Here is a 16335-nt window from a genome sequence, read left to right as displayed (position 1 = left end):
TTCTTTGGCCTACATAATTTGTGTATGAGTTTTTTTTAAAGGAATGGCATATAAATTCATGCAGAGTAGGCTCTCAAGCTTTATTGACTATTACCCATAGGACAAAATAGGCACGTTTTTGTATTGCAGTTCAGTATGTGTATTTATGTATGTATACAGACATACAGACACACACACACTAACACGCTTTTTTCCACTAACACTTATATAGTGTTTGTTATCTGTCAGGCCCTATTCTTGATCCTTATTTTAATTTATTTAATCCCCAAACCATGTGATGTAGGAACTATTACTATCCATAATGAGGAAATCGAGACACAGCCATGTTAACTATTTTTCCCAATGCTACCCAGTTATTAAATAACATATCTAGGGTTCACATCCAGACAGTCAGGCACCAGCGTCTATGTTCATCATTGTTCTGCCCTATTTTTTTTTCTCTTTCATGTGCTTAGACTTGTTTACATTCACATATACCTACACATGTGCATGTATATAAAGAGGAAAGAGAAATTTCATGAAACACTTTTAGTATATTCATTTCTTTTTTTAGTTTTCTAGTTTTAAAATGCTGGTCGGACCCACTAAGTTGATATCATCCTCCACTAATGGGTCACAGCCCACAGTTTGAAAAAAACTGGTGTAGAGAGACTTTTAACAAGTGCTGAAGCTATCAAATGGTTCCTTTGTCATGGACATTAAATAATAAAATGAGAACAGCCTCTTCGATAAAAGATATGGAGATATTCTTGAAGACACATAATTTTGTTTTATGTGGTGTCTAAAAAGTGGCACACAGATTAAACCTCAGCTCACCAGAGTGTTTCCGGGTAGAATTTAGAGACCACTGTGGTCCAGGTGAGGTGCTTTCTGTTGATCTGTCTTAACACAGGGTAGATTTTAGGGAGTTACTGGGATGCACAGTAATGTTTCTTTTCAGTTCTGAAGTCTGACTAATCAGATATTTCAAATGAGTCTTTAAAAGTACCAGATGATGGTCAAGTCTCCCGGTTGAAGCCCCTGAGTGTTAGCTTTTTGTGCACTGATTGTGCTGCAGTGACACTGAAATGAAGCTGCTCTTCTGAGAATCCTTCCAGTGATGGTGGTTTTCCTGGGGCTTGATATATATACCACCCTAGCATTATTTATATGTACATTTGATACCAATTTCCTAGGGCAGGACAAGTGAAATTTAGAGTTCCAAGAGAGCATTTCTTGTTTAGTTCCATTTCTGACACTGCTGACTTGGGGTGAGTGGAGTTCTGCAGGGCATGATGGAGGGGAAGGCAGGCGGATTCAGCACACATCACATGTGAAAAGATAGAAATCGTTCTTCGGCTTAAGTTACATATGAGAAAAGGTTGTGGCCAGGCATTGTAATCCATTCTTACGTAGTTGTGGCAGTTTAGAGCAGTGGCCATATGTAGATGTCACCATGTTATTTTCTTTTTTTACAGTGGTGGCAGCTAAGTTTCCTGAGTTCACTTTTCATCAGGGAATGTTGTCAGGAATCATATTTAATACTCACATTAAGAGTGATTACTTCATGAAAAGCCTGTTCCTTCTCCAAAGGAAAGGAGCTGGCTATAGCTCTCTACTGTGGATCTGCATTGGTAGTTTCTTTTCCTAAAGACCCACCTTCAACTTTAGATCAGAATTGTCAACTGAGTAGAGGGGTTTTGGCTGTATGCTACAGAACTCTTTCTTTGTTTGCTATCTTGCTTATTTTTTCATGTATTCAACATTATTTGAGTTTCCATGGTGTGCTGGCTCCATAGTTATTTGCTAATGATACAAAGTGAGTGAAATCAGATGTAGTCCATGGTTTTGTGGAATTCACAGTCCAGTGGAAGCTACACAGTGAAGCAATCACACAAGTAAATGAAAACACATGTTTCTGATAACTTTTATGGTAGGGAATGCATATGTCATGAGAGTATAAGTAGAGGAACTGTAGTAGCCCAGGAAATCAGGAAAAGGCTGTATATCTGAAGGAGTGAGTCAGTGGGATGGTGAGATGGAGAGAGGTAGGTAGAAGCCAGATAATTTAGAGTATCTTAAGCATAATGGGAAATCAAGTGTTTTGAGCCAGAAGGGTTATATTTTTATCAACAATTTAGATGACGACACAGAAGGTATATTTTACCAGATTGAGGGTGAAGGCAAGCTGGGAACATAGCTAGTATGGTTGATGGCCAAGTCACTCTTTAACAAGATGACTGTCTTGAGAGAGGGAAGAATTCCAGCAGTGATGAATATGTTCCTTTCATTAGTGGAATCTCTCTCGTATGACGTGATTGGTACTTGTGGTTAATCAAAAAAAGTTGTTTAAAGTGAAAAATCATTTTAAAAGGATATATAAACATGTACTTTGAACATATTACTTATCACCTAAAATGTATAAATGTCACTTGCCAGTCTTTACATGTAGGCCCAAGGCTCTGAGAGGAGCTTCTTAAACAACGGTTTGTTTTGCAGAAACTATACTTGTAATGCATCATCTAAAATTAAGTTTCTGATTCTTTGAAGTAGAATGAGAATGAGACACATTTGAAGTAGTCTGGGTACAAAATCCTTTTAGATTTTCAGTTTTTTCCCCCTAATCTTTTAGAATTGTTACCCCCATACCTTGTTTTTTTCAGCAGTTCTTTTCTTTAAGTGCCTTGCTTTTATCTAGTTCTTCCAAAGCTTTCTGCCTCATTTTTTCTCTTTTATTTCACACTTGCATTTCAGTGGTTTATGTAATATAGAGTTAAATTATATCGTAAGAAAATAACATGTACACACAAGTAAGGCAGATGTGTCAGTGACTGGTGTGAAGCAGACAGCTGAACTTTGCGGGGACAGGAGGGCACGGGAGAACCAGTAGTAGGCGTGCAGTGGTGCGTTTTACAGAAAGGGGAGTACCAGTTAGTCTCGGGTGTTGTCTAAGTGGAAGTCGCCAGGAGGGTTTCTGCCATATTTTTTTAAAAGCTGTAGTTCAGGTACAGTTGTTTATGCTACAAGTTCGGTATGAACCCACAGTGTGGCATTGCTGGTAAGCAGTGTGTGCAGAGTATGCAGTTTTAAGTAGCATTAATAGACGTTTGAGTGACAGAGAACAGAGATCTCGCAGTGCTTGAGCATTCGGATCCCAGTGGGAGCAGCACGTCCTAGGTGAGCGCTCTCCAGAGGAATTAAACCAGACGCCTTCAGTTCTTAACCTCTTTCTCCAGAATAATGCAGGTAAACATACACAGAGTTTCCTTGCATTTAATTATATAGCATTATAAATTGACTGCTTTTATAGATAGACTGTAAAAATATTTTTTAACAAATTGATCTCATCACTTAAAAACCTTTGATTTTAATCAAAGATTAAATGCTATTCCTAAAAATTTTTGTTGAATTTGGATTTTACAAATAAAGTGAAAAGATTAGTTTAATTGTGCTCACAGTAAGTTTCAGCAAGAAGGCTGCTTTTGTTCAGCTTGAAAAAGGAGCTGAAATTGTACAGTGGCTTTGAATGTGACAGCATGAATGTCATCTTGCTTTAAAGCTGTCAGTCAGTTTTAACTTTTCTTTATTATGACAAGTGCTAAAAACCTGATTCATAATGATAATTGTGGCCAATGGAATGAGAATCACACCAGTGGAAAAGCAAACTGAGACCTAGTCCAAGGAGCTAGACATTTCCCCATGACACTCTGTTTAGTTCATTTTATGTGATTTCCTTAATCATCAAGCCATTGAGATCATTGTCATCAAGATCTGTCAACATCGTGCTGCCTGCGTCAGGTGGGATGGGATTATAGATCCACATTTCAGTTTCAACAGAAGTGACTTTCAAAAGACATCCATCGTCTCACCCCTCCCTCAACCTATGGAATTATTTCGCCAGCTTTGGAAAAGCTTATGTAATTGTCGTGGTCCAATCCTGTCTTTGGAAATGGCTGCTTGGCTGTAAGGTTTTGGGCAGTATCCAAAACAATGTCTGTCGGCCTTGAATTGAAAGATTTACCTCATTCATATGGTCACAGATGTCTGTCAAGCTAAGTCAGGAATTAATCCTTCTTGTCATTTATTTTTAGAGTCTACTTCCCCTCAATCTCAAAATAAGTAGAACCTCTACCTCAAGTCCCCTCAAAGCCCTGCAAGGCTAGTCCTCTGGGAAACCAGTGAACTCCATGCCCTCTTCTGCTCACATTTCTTGACAGAGTATCTTGGAAAGGCCCTGGCTCTGAAGAAATCGATAAGATTCAGAGCAGTACACAGGACTTCGTGAAGATCGCTAGGAGTGCATCTGAAGCCATTGCGTGTTGATGCAGAAGTTAGAGCCGTGCTGAAGCATGAGACTTAGTCTCTTTACCTGAGCAGCAAATCCAGGTGTGTTGCTGAACATCAGGGGCTCCCTCTAAGCAGGAAGTACTACTCTTTGCCTCTTTTGGCCAAAAGAGTTTTCACCATTGGTAGACTTTGCAGTTTGCAAAAGATGCTTTCAAAACAGGAATCTCTAACACTGTCAGCACACATAGCAAATGAAAGCCAGGAATTGGCTCCACTTTGAGGCAGTCAGTCATTCATCTTGTCGCAAGTAAAAGGAAATAATATTGCCACCAATTTCAGTTTCAGTGACCCCTCTTAAAATATTGGAAAACATGTGGGCGGTTCTGGACTGGATGGCACTACTCAACAGAAGGACGGCTTCATTTTCTCCCTCCACACTGATCTGCACACCAGCTTAGTCAGGGAAGGTGGCTTCTTCAAGGCCTCTCCAACAGTGTGTTTTCTTTCTCCTGCGATGTGATAAGCAGCCTTACGGGTGCTTCAAGCACAAGGCTGTTTGGAGGCAACTGTGTTTTCGTTAAGCAGCCTACTCGCGAGTAAGATCCTGTTTGTCTGAAATATTTGTTGTTTGGAACATTGTAAGGCACTCCTTGAATTGTATTGACATAAGCATCTATTGGCACTTACCATGTGATAGAAGTACCATAGCTTGAGTTAATCACGGCAATTCTAAAAGTGAAAACAAAAGATTTTTTTGGAAGCTTCATCACACTTTTTCCCCTGACATTTTTCTGATAGATAAAAATAATGGTAACAGCAGGGCATGTAGTGTTTAGCTCGTACTATTGGAGAACTTCTGGGCGTCATCACATGGCAAGGAGGGTGACTTGTTTATTATGTGACCTTCCAGTGTATAACGTGGCAGTAAGGATGCTTTTATATTATTGGCCCACATACATTAGCATCCTATGCTGCCTCCCATTTACTTGAGGTGAAATGTGACATTTTCAGAAATAACAAGAAAGAAATTAAAGGAATATTTACTAACTCACAGAGCACATCAAGGGAACCTCCTAGTGGTACAAAGTCTCAAAGTCATTTACTTTTAGATTGGTGTAAGGAGTTTTATGCTTAGATGACATGACATGGTAGTATTTTTTGATATTTTAAAAGTTATCTTATAGAAAAGTAATATTCCTTTCTCTAAGTCCCGAAGGTATAGAAGGACAAACAGGTCAATATTATAGAAAGGCCTGTTTCCACTCAAGGTAAGGAACATTTTCAAATATTTAGACTCCTCCCATCAATAAAATGGGCTACTTTACAAAACTTTCTCCTCTTGGAATAGTAGTACTGTGTCTACTCCACCATTATAACTCCTAGCCCCTGTTGGGACTTCTGTTTAATGTCTGGTTCCTTACTGACTTGCCTGGGAGCTCACTCACTGAAGGGAGGCAGCTGGAGCTCTGCTGAGAGTGTCGGCTCAGGAGTCAGGCCAAATGGGCAGTGTGACTTTGGGTAAGTGACACAACTATTCTATGCTCCAGTTTCTTCATCTGTGAAGTGGAGGTAATCCTCCTCACCTCCTCATAGGGATGTTATAAGAATAGAATGAGTTTATTTCTAAAGTGCCTGACAAGTTCTCAGCTGTTACACGCTAACACCCTGTGAGCTGTCTGCCATGTGGTCAGCACCTGGGCTGAAAGACACACGGGAGTGCTGGGAAGAAGCCAGCAGTCATCTTTCAGATCCTGTAGAAGAATTTTCCTTGTTGGAAAGGAGAGATGGATAGCATCATTTCTAAGGACCATGGCACTCTGCAGATAGGCGTCTCAGGGAACAGGAATTTAGGGTAGGGCCCCGTGTAAGGAACACAAAGCCCTGTGCTTGCAGAGGACTTGACTTTCTCCCGAGTTTGTCTAGTGCCTTACTCTATGGAGGGGATGGTTTATTAGAATATTTTCTAGCTTCATTTCACTGCTTCTGAATAGGTTAACTTTTTTCATTTTTTATACTTTAGGTTAATTTGTTAGGTTCTAAAAGTTGTCACTTTCTCTTTTGGCTCATTTCTGTTTTACTAAAATCTCAATCTGTAATTATTTTATTTTCCATGAGATAAGATACAAACCTTTTGTGAACTTTTCCTGTATTCCAGAATGTGTTCAGTATGTCTGTGGTGTTGATTTTATTAAAATCCAGAATATCTGACGTCTGGTATTCATGAAGAACCTTTTTTTTTCCTTTTTAAAAACTCATTCATGCTTAAGCATATGGTCACTGGAGTCACACAGGTTGCATCTGAATCAGTTCTGCCACTTCTTCCCTAAGTCTTTTGGCCACTTCCTTGAGTATTCTGAACCTATTTTCTCATCTGTGAAATGGAATTACTCAAAGTACCAACTTCATTGGCTGTTCTGAGGATTAAGGGAATCATTACATAGAATGTGGTTGGCAGAGTCTGCCCTAGCCAAGTCCTTAAGAAAGGTGCTGTCTCTTCCCTTCAGGAGCACCGTCTTCTCCAACCCACCGTACATCATGTGTCAGCACCAGTTTACTTACTGAAATACTGAACTGAATAAGATACAGGGTACAAGAGCCCTTCCCTTAAAGTTTTCTTATTCTAGTGGGTGGATTAAAACAAAGTATGTGCTGAATACTGTAGAGCTGTGGGCAGAGTACATGGAAGCACAGGCCTGGGTCAGAACTCAGACCAACTCCAGAATAGTCTGATTAAAGCACTTAACCTCAGAAGTGGGACTGGGCTCAACCATCCCAGGAGGTGTTTTCATTTTGAAAAGGGAAGAAGCGTTGTCCTTAATGGGGATGAATTGAGGACCTACCCTTTCCCTCTCACACAGTTTTTGCCTCCGCTTCCTCTCACCTCTTCCTGCCCCACCCCGCCGCCTTCTCTTGGGACATAAACACAGAGACCTGCTCTGTGCACAGAGTGCATGTGGCCCAATTCTTCCACCTCAGGGAGTGGCACTCTACACAGGATTTGCCCAGCTGAGCCCTCACTTAGGGAAAATGTGGCGAGGTTGACCTACTCACCAGAGAATTCCTCCCAGAGATATAAAGGGGCTTCTGTCAGGATTGCTTGCAATTTAGGGTCTTCCAATGTCTTTTAAATCTGAAGATTTCTTTTGCTTATATAATATCAGCTTATATTGCCTTAAACCTTTTAAATAAGTTTAGAGGGGTACTTGAGGTACTTGATTTATACGTGTGGTTGAGATTCTTTTTAAGAACTGTTTTCATTTGTTTACAACAGTAGCAAAACCAAGAGGTTCTATCTGATGTCTAAAGTGTCCTAGCTGTTCCAAAATTGGATCGTGGTTAATTGACCATAATAACAGCTAGTTTCCTACAGCTAAAAATATTGAGTAGAGAATAACAGTAAAAGGGTAAAAGCATAACTTTGTCAGCAGTGGGTAGATATGTAGATATTGAAGGTTAGACCTAGAAATATATTTGGCATAAAACTGAAGAAATCTGTCAAAGAACTATTGGAAACAGCACTAAGGATACTTTTTTCATTCAAAGAGTGTTCTTTTGTGCATTGTAAGTTCTCAGCTTCCACTAAATTACCACTCTGCCTGGGCAGCCTTTTAATTCTTTTTCTTTTTTCTTTTCATGTTCAGCTTATGGAAAAGTATTTCTGGTTCGTAAAATAAGTGGTCACGATGCCGGAAAGCTGTACGCCATGAAAGTTTTGAAAAAGGCAACAATAGTTCAAAAGGCCAAAACCACCGAGCACACGAGGACGGAACGACAGGTCCTAGAGCACATCAGGCAGTCGCCGTTTTTGGTGACGTTGCACTATGCTTTCCAGACAGAAACCAAACTTCATCTCATTTTAGGTAAGTGTCAGCTGACTTTTGACTGTTTACAAAAACTTGGATCTTGAGTGGTAGTGCACTCAGAGGGCAGCATACTTCAGATTTAGAAGAAATGAAATCTTTTGACTTTCATTCTTCTCTTTGCAGTGACATTTCCTTGAGCATCATTAATTGCTCTGGATTTGGGATGTCTCAACCTGAAGGAATTTACGTACTTCTATTCCACCCTCCTTTATTAATCTTAAACACTTAGTTACTAGGAGTGGCTGCTTCCCTGAGTGGTGTTTTCCATTCAAACATGGGGAGCTGAATGGTGAAGTGGGCTGTAATTCCTGCTTTAGGAGTTCTTAGGAACATACAGGTTTGGGCCAACGAGGGGATATTTATAGACATCAGTAACTGGGAAAAATAAAAAAGAAAGAAAAAGTTTCTATTCCTAGCGATGCTTTGCTTTTCTAGTGAAAAACCTGCATTTAATAGAGATACTCACAAGTTAGTCAACCCTTGATCAGTCCCATTTCTACCCCTGGACACTTCCTGAATCCTTTCCTTTCCCAAATAGAGTTGGATCATTATGTAAGGACTTTGGAAATGTCCTCTGTGGACATTACCAGGTTACTTTGCAGAAAAGTTGAACCATTGTCTGTTCCTACTATAAGTAAGTGGCAATATTCCTGGTATTACACTCTGCCATCATTGTATGTCTCATCTGTTACAGTTTTAGTCCCGCTCTCATGAGAATTTGCATTTATGTATGATAATCACCTGTTACTGAACTCTTCTGAGAATTAGAGGAGAGAGAATTTCACTCAGTACTCTGTAATCATTGAGTGCCTTCAATATACCGGCGCCACGCTAGGTGTTAACAGCAGTATCACTAACCCTCACAACAACACTGCCAAAGCCCCCTCAATGATGATGTCGAAGGTTCTGGAAGCGCATTTCCTGAAGTTATATACCTTGTATAAACTTGAGAATGAAGACTGAAACTTGGTCTTACTCATTTCAAAGTCTGCCTGTTTTTCTTGAGTATTGGTGGTACAAACAGGTTTTTTTTAATATATAAATTTGACAGTTGTATTGAATGTTCTCATTTTGGGAATTATACTTTTATTAATGATACCTATAATTTTGTTCACTTTTTGAATCATGAAGTTACAATTCAGACTCATTTTGCAATGCTTCCCATCACCCCGCCATCCCAAATCTTTTACACACACAGGCCGCAGTCTCTCCTGTCCTGTCAGAGTCCCCGCTGTTATCATCTGCCTGCTGTTCCAGCCCTTCATTCTGCCTTTTGTGCGTGTCTGCTCAGCTATGTTATTTACTGATTTTTAAATATGTATTTCTTCAGTTCTTTTACTTAGTAGGTTGTCAGGGACAGAGCATTTTAGTACAATGGCTTCAACATTTTTAGCAGCGGAACTCCACGCTCAAGTGAAAACACAAATATTCAAGTGGAAAACAAGTAGAAATGAGTAGCACTATTTGAATCTGAGCTTAAGGGCACCGAACCCTACAGTTTTTTTCTGGTCCTCCCCCTACCAAAATTCCCAAGGAAGCCTCAGGGAGTTCATGAAGACTGGTTGAGAAATGATTCTCTTGTTCAAGTCTCTCTCTTTGCAATAAACCAGCTCATAAAAGTTAAATCATGTGCCTAAAATCACACAACTAAGTGCGAGCCAGAGGCAGTAAGAACCCAGACTCCTGGCCTCGGCACCATCACACCACAGCTTTCTCTCTCTCTCCCTCCCCTCTCTATGTCAGTTCACAATTTTCAAAAAATTATTTATTGTAAATAGTGTAGTTTTTGTAAATATGTTTAACTTAAAAGTAGATGAGTGAAATAGTTTGTATTTGATTTAAAAAAAGCAGTCTTGGATAACGCTGGTTTTTCGTTGTTCGTTCTCCATTAGTTTTGCTGTTTGTCAGTGGCCTACAAATGAAGAAATACAAACCAGACGAGAAGACCCATCTCTTGTGCCAGATCGAGAGTGCAGTGCAGACTAGACAGTGTATCCGTTCCATCTTAGGTGAGGCAGTGCATTTAGAAAGCCTGCCCTCCGCCTCCTCCCCACATAGATATGTTTACTGTAATTCTCTTGGTGCATGGCTGTAGTTGTTATTTGACTTTAAAGATAAAACTCTTCAGAAGTCTAGAGGAGGACTTTGTTACAAACTGTTTTTATGGTTCAGTTGTTTGTTTGCAGTGCTCAGAACACACACTAGGTCAGTTCTCCAAATACTGTGATCAGGATTTGTCACCCGCTTTTTTTCTTTTTTTCTGGTTACTGATATCTATGTTTCCTGGTTAATAATTTGCATTTCATTTGCTATCTAGTGACACATGTTGTTTATTGCTGCATAACAAACCACTCTAAAATTTTGTTGCTTAACCGATGATTTATTTCTCGTGATTCTATGGGTTGGCTGGTTTTTCCTGGGCTTGCTCATACAGTGGTCCGCTGGAGAGGTGGCTGGGCTTGAAGAGCTGAGATGGTTTCACTCTTGTGTCTGAAAGTTGGTGCTGCTGTTGCCTGGGGCACCACTCTCCTCCTCCCTCCAGTGCAGGGGCTCAGCTTCCTCATTTTGTGGCCATCTCAGGGCAGCTCATGAAACAACAAGAAGGCAAAGGTAGAGGTTGCAAGGCCTTCTGAGGCCAGACTCTGGAACTCCCACAGCCTCACTCCTAGCTCAAAACCAACCCAGATTTAATGGCTATATAGAGAGACTTCACTAATTTTCATGTCTTTTTTTTTTGTAGATTTTCTTAATTGACCTATAATTGACATACAATATTATATTAGTTTCAGGTGTACAACACAATGATTTGATATTTGTATATCTTGCAGAACGATCACCACAGTAAGTCTAGTTAACATTTGTCACCATACACAGTTGCAGAATTTTTTTTTGTTGTGATGAGATCTTTGAAGATTTACTCTCTCGGCAACTTTCAGATATGCAATCCAGTATTATTAACTATAGTCACCATGCTGTGCATTATATCCCAGTAACTGTTTAATTTTATAACTGGAAGTTTGTGCCTTTTGACTCCCTTCACCCATTTTGCCGCCCCTGCACCCCCCCCCCAGCTCCCGCCTCTGGCAATCACCAGTCCGTTGTCTGTCTGTGAGCTTGGTTGGTTGGTTTGTTTTAGATTCCACGTATAAGTGAGATTGTGTGGTATTTGTCTTTCTGTCTCTGACATTTCACTTAGCATAATGCCTTCAAGGTTCATCTATGGTGTTGCAAATGGCAAGATTTTTTCCTTTGCTATGGCTGAGTGATGTGCCATTTTATGCATGCATGCACATGCACTGCGCGCGCACACACACACTCACACAGGCATTTTCTCTGTTCACTCATTCATTCTTTGATGGACACACAGTTGCTTCCATACCTTGCCTATCATAATGCCTCATTGAACCTGGGGATGCATTTATCTTTTCAAGTAGTGTTTGCTTTTTTTTTTTCTTCAGATAAATACACAGGAGCGGAGTTGCTGGATCATATGGTAGTTCTGTTTTTAATTTCTTGAGGAACCTCCATATTGTTTTGCACAGTGGCCGCACCAATTTACATTCCCACCAACGGTGCACAAGGGTTCCCTTGTCTCCACGTCCTTGATAGACTTCACTTCTTAATGAGGTGATTGCATTCCCTTTTTTATATCCTTGGCTAACTGGTCCAGAAAAATATCTCATAGTGTTTTTAGCTTATTCCTCTGCTGAATTCCAGTAGTTGGGAAGGTAGAGCTAAGGTCTTGATAGAGTGACATTAAATGTTTTAGCTGGAACACACCATATGTGATGTTGCATATTTCATATTTTATCATATTAGGAGAAACCTACTATCTGGTTGTTAGTAATGCTAAGACTAAATTTCAGAGATAACAGCCTGGTCCCTTTAAAATAGAGTGATGATTTTCTTTTGAAGTGAAAATAATCAGTATGATGTTTTGACCCTTTATAGTTTTAACATTTAACACTTCATAATTCTTTGCTTAAATCAACTGTTTCGTTATGAGTTGCAAAATGATGACTTCTCTAAATTGTCATTCCTTCTGTATTTATTAGTTGGCATTCTTCTGTAAACTCTGGCTTTCTCTCATCCACTCTAAATTTTTGGTTACCCTGAGATACAGTTTCTAATGGAAAGGCAAGATTCGTTCTCTTTAATTGTCAATGTTCAAAATAAGAAGTTGAAGAGCTAACTCAACCAGTGCTATGTAGTTCAGAGTCCCTGACAATCAGTTGTCATCAGTAATAACCAAAGGTAGCCTGCTCTGTGTACTGTTCTCACCTTTCTTTTCTCCACTTAACAGAGTATCCTGGAGTTTACCCTTTATCAGTTCATAAACATCTTCCCCATTCTTTTTTATCCCTGCCTAGTATTCCACTCTGTCCCATAGCATACTTAACCAGCTCTCTACGACTGCATCCTTGGGTTGTTTCCAGTCTTCTATTTTGACGGTTCAGGATACAACCTGCATGTATCATTTCCCTCTCCATAGGAAAAAACTGTAGGCTTGACTCCTGGAAGGAGTGTGCTTGGTTTGTATTTTTGCCGTCTGTAATTTTGCATGTACTTTTGTACCATGTTACACTCCCACCCGCCTTGTATTAGAGCGCCATGTCTCCCCAGAGCGTATTCTCAAACTTCTGGATATTTGCCTGTCTCATTGATGAGAAGTGGTCTTAGTGTAGAGTTAATTTGCATTTTTTTTTCAGTGAGGTTGAACATCTTTTCATATGTTTAAAAAGGTCATTTGTCTTTTTCTGAGAATTATTTGTTTGTACCCTTTGCCTATTTTTTTTCTTCTCGGTTTTCTAGGAGCTCTTGGAGAAATTAATCATTCGTGGTGTGTACTGTAAATATTTCCCTGTCTTCTATTTGTCTTTTGACTTGATGATGTTTTTACCATGTAAATTTTTAGAATTTATGTGTAGTAGAATTTGTTTTAAAACTGTCTTTATGGGTTATTGATTTTAAGTCATAGTTAGAAAGATCTTGACTCTGAGGTTATATAGAAATTCATTGATTTTTTTTTCAGTACTTGTAGAGTTTTATTTTTGCACGGAGAACATCCCTGTGGAGTTTTCCCAGCACCGTATAGTAAAAGTCCAAGTACCCTAACTTGAGGTGCTTCCTTTTTCGTATTTTAAGTTCTCGTGTCTGTTCAGGCCTGTTTCCTGACTGACTGTTCTGTTTGTTTTGTTGACTCATATGCCATGAACATACCGCTTTAGTTTATCAAAGTTTTACGGTATGTTTTAATACGTGGCAAGGCGAGACTCCCTTTATCTTTCATTTTTGTTATTTTTCAGAGCTTTTGGGGAGCTCATCATGTTTATTTTCAACATGAACTTTTGAATCAAATTGTCTAGTTTTGAGGGGGAACTTGTTAGGATGTCTTTTATTGTGATTGTTTTAAATTAAAAATTTTAGGGAGAATTGACATTTTTAGGATATTGGCTGTTCTTTTTCAAGAACATGGTATGTCTTCTCATACCTTGAAATCTCCTTCTGAGACCTTCAGGAACGTCTATCATTTTCCTCCTACCCACGTTTCTTAAGTTAATCTTAGATATTCGGTCATCTGTTGCTATTGTTGATGGGGTCTACTCTTCCACCGTATCTTCTCCGAGAGCTGTTAATTTTTGTACATTCATTTATCTCTTGTCATCTAGCTGCATTTCCTTACCTTCCCGCAGGGCTCATGTCCCGCCCTCCTCTTTCTCAGCCTGCCCACGGCGTTTTTTCACTCTCGCAGTTTTGCTGAAGGAATAGGTCATGGAGGTTTATAGTCATCCTTACTGTTCTGTGAGATGTTTTGGGAGCAGATGTGGAGATTCAGGTCTCGGTCATCATCATGCTTCCACTAGGGTTCATGGCTCATGGGAGATTTTGTGACCAGGTGTGTTCCTTTGGGATAAAATTTGCCTGCTTGGCACATGCTTCTTCAAATGATAAGAGTTTTATTATGTTAGTATGACCTTGACAGATGCCTGCTTTGACGTTTGCCAGATATGGAATATAGCATTTCTTTCAGAACTGTGTGTGATTTGTTTCCCACAGTGTGCTTTGTTTAGTTGTAATTGCTTTCCATCCATTTGTCTTGTGTCTGCTCTGCTCTAAATCAAGGGTCAGCAGCAGTGATTTGGCCTCTGGGCTATAATTTGTTGACTCCTATAATAAACCCATCTAAGTCACATGTCTTTTTTTTTCTTTTAATTCTGCATCATTATTATCTTTTTAGGCTTTGTTTTAATTTATATCTAATGGTATCATACAGATTTGATACGTTTTCTCCTTTATATATTTTTCAGCCTTTCCAAATCTTATAATGTGGAGACCATACCTCTTTTTATAACTTTTTCTGCACCTCTGCATGTCTACAACAAGAAATATAAAAATATTTTCATCTGTTCTCTCTCTCTCTCTCCCTCTCTCTCTCTCTCTCAAGACTCGTATTCATTTCAGCTGTCAGTGGGAAGGAATTCTATGGTAGAGAATAATCTATAAAAATTTTTTTCTTTTGATGTACTCTGATCTCTGTTAGTAGTAATTTTGTCAAAACACCAGCTGATCTATGACTGTATAAACTGTCAGATTAATCAGTAGAATTCGTAAGACACTAAAGAAACAAATCACAAAGATATTTATAAAGGTGATGCCAGGGAGCATTCTCAGTAATGAATGCCACACCTGCCTTGCAGACAGTTCTGTCATCATGAATCATCCTTTCAACATGAGCTAAAAAGGTATTTACCACATTAATGTTTCACTTTCGAGTATTAATTGCATCTCAAAAAATTGCAGGGATGAGGATACTTGCTGAGATGGTAACAATTAGAATGGTTCATGACCCACGGCAGTCTGTAGTATATATAAAACAGACGGTAACTGAAAGAGCTTCCTTGCTTTGAAGTAAATATGACTAATTCACAGCACTGATAAATAGATATGTCTTAGTCAGAACTTTGTAATGATTTTGATGTGCTGGAATGCATTCGCAAGAGATACTATTAGAATGTTGAGCTAAAACCAAAAAGAAGAAAGTGAGATGACTTTGGCATGACATTGAAAAGAAATCACCTTCAGGTGTGTGTGGTGCATCACGTTAAAACTACTTTAGATGCAAGGCAAGAAAAAGGAGCCAGTCAAGCAAGATTTAGGTGGTCTGGAGGAGGAAGAGGAGGTGGAAATGAGAACTAGGATGTGTGGGATTGATCTATGTGAGGTGTATCTGAAGGAAGAGAAAAATTTGTAGGAAAAAGAAAAATAAGACCAAGGAACAGAGCATGGTTGGGGGCGGGTGAGTCCTGAATCAGGGTGGATATATGGGATAATGGTAGTTAGCTCTTTGGAAGCTGCCACCGTAGATGAAATATGAAAGAGAGAAGTTCTAAATAAGAGAATTTGACATCAAAAGATTAGATGATAGAGGTCAATCAGGGTATTACTAGATAAAAGTAGGTGTTTGGAGAGTGAAAGCAGAACATAGCATCTTTCCTTTAGAAGCAGGAGATGTAGGATTTATCCCTTTCTCTTAGTTAACTTGGCTGCTTCCTCTCTACTATCTGATTTCCATGAGATTGCATGAACAAGACATAACCACGGAAAGATCTGGGCAGTTTTTTAAGGTTATCCTTTTGCATCCTCAATGGAAAATAGTGCCGTTAGGTGGTTGTAGTTTTCAGCAATACTCTAAGGCAGATGGAACTCAGGATCTCCAGTGGATTTCAGTTTCTCGATCTGTTAATAGAAGCACATAAGCTACAACTAGTGGAGAGGTTTCTGGGTTCAACACTAAGCCGAGTCAGATGTGCAGAGGTCTTGAAAAGCTGAAACTGTCCTCCACCAACTAGTAATTAAACTAGAACTGAAGCAGAACTAGTTTCTTCTCAACAAAGTGAATTTGTTCTGTGCTCTTAATGCTCTAAGAGCATGGCTTCCCAACAGTGGTGTTAATAGTATGAATAGAAAAACTTGTTGCAAATACTTAACAAGTGACTTTGAACACCTAATTTTTTTTGCTTTGAAATGTAAATAATTAAATAGTGTGTACTTAAAAAGTAATAATTTTGATTGAAAACAGATGCTGTCTGCTCTGTTAATCCCATAAGATATATTTTCTCCACTCTTACGGAGATGTAACTGACATATAACATTATATTAGTTTAAGATACCAACATAATGATTTGATACATGTATATATTGTGAA

At 39.2% G+C, this 16335-nt stretch overlaps 1 protein-coding gene across 2 annotated transcripts in view; it reads left to right on the top strand.

The window, feature by feature from the left end:
* The window catches only part of RPS6KA5 (ribosomal protein S6 kinase A5), a 166858-nt gene that overhangs the window by 64115 nt on the left and 86408 nt on the right, over positions 1–16335 (top strand). Inside the window, exons 1-2 of one of the 2 annotated variants that reach the window (XM_072963594.1) lie at positions 4322–4365; positions 7908–8126. In XM_072963594.1, coding sequence (XP_072819695.1) covers positions 7970–8126 — 157 coding nt within the window. In that variant the 5' untranslated portion in view covers positions 4322–4365; positions 7908–7969. Of the gene's footprint in view, positions 1–4321; positions 4366–7907; positions 8127–16335 lie in introns of those variants that run through there. The other variant, XM_031679331.2, reaches the window with a different exon arrangement.

Source organism: Vicugna pacos, chromosome 6, assembly GCF_048564905.1.
Source record: "Vicugna pacos chromosome 6, VicPac4, whole genome shotgun sequence".
NCBI classification, from domain to species: Eukaryota; Metazoa; Chordata; class Mammalia; order Artiodactyla; family Camelidae; genus Vicugna; species Vicugna pacos.
Note: the sequence above shows the minus strand (reverse complement) of the source record. Positions and strands in the feature narration are given on the sequence as shown.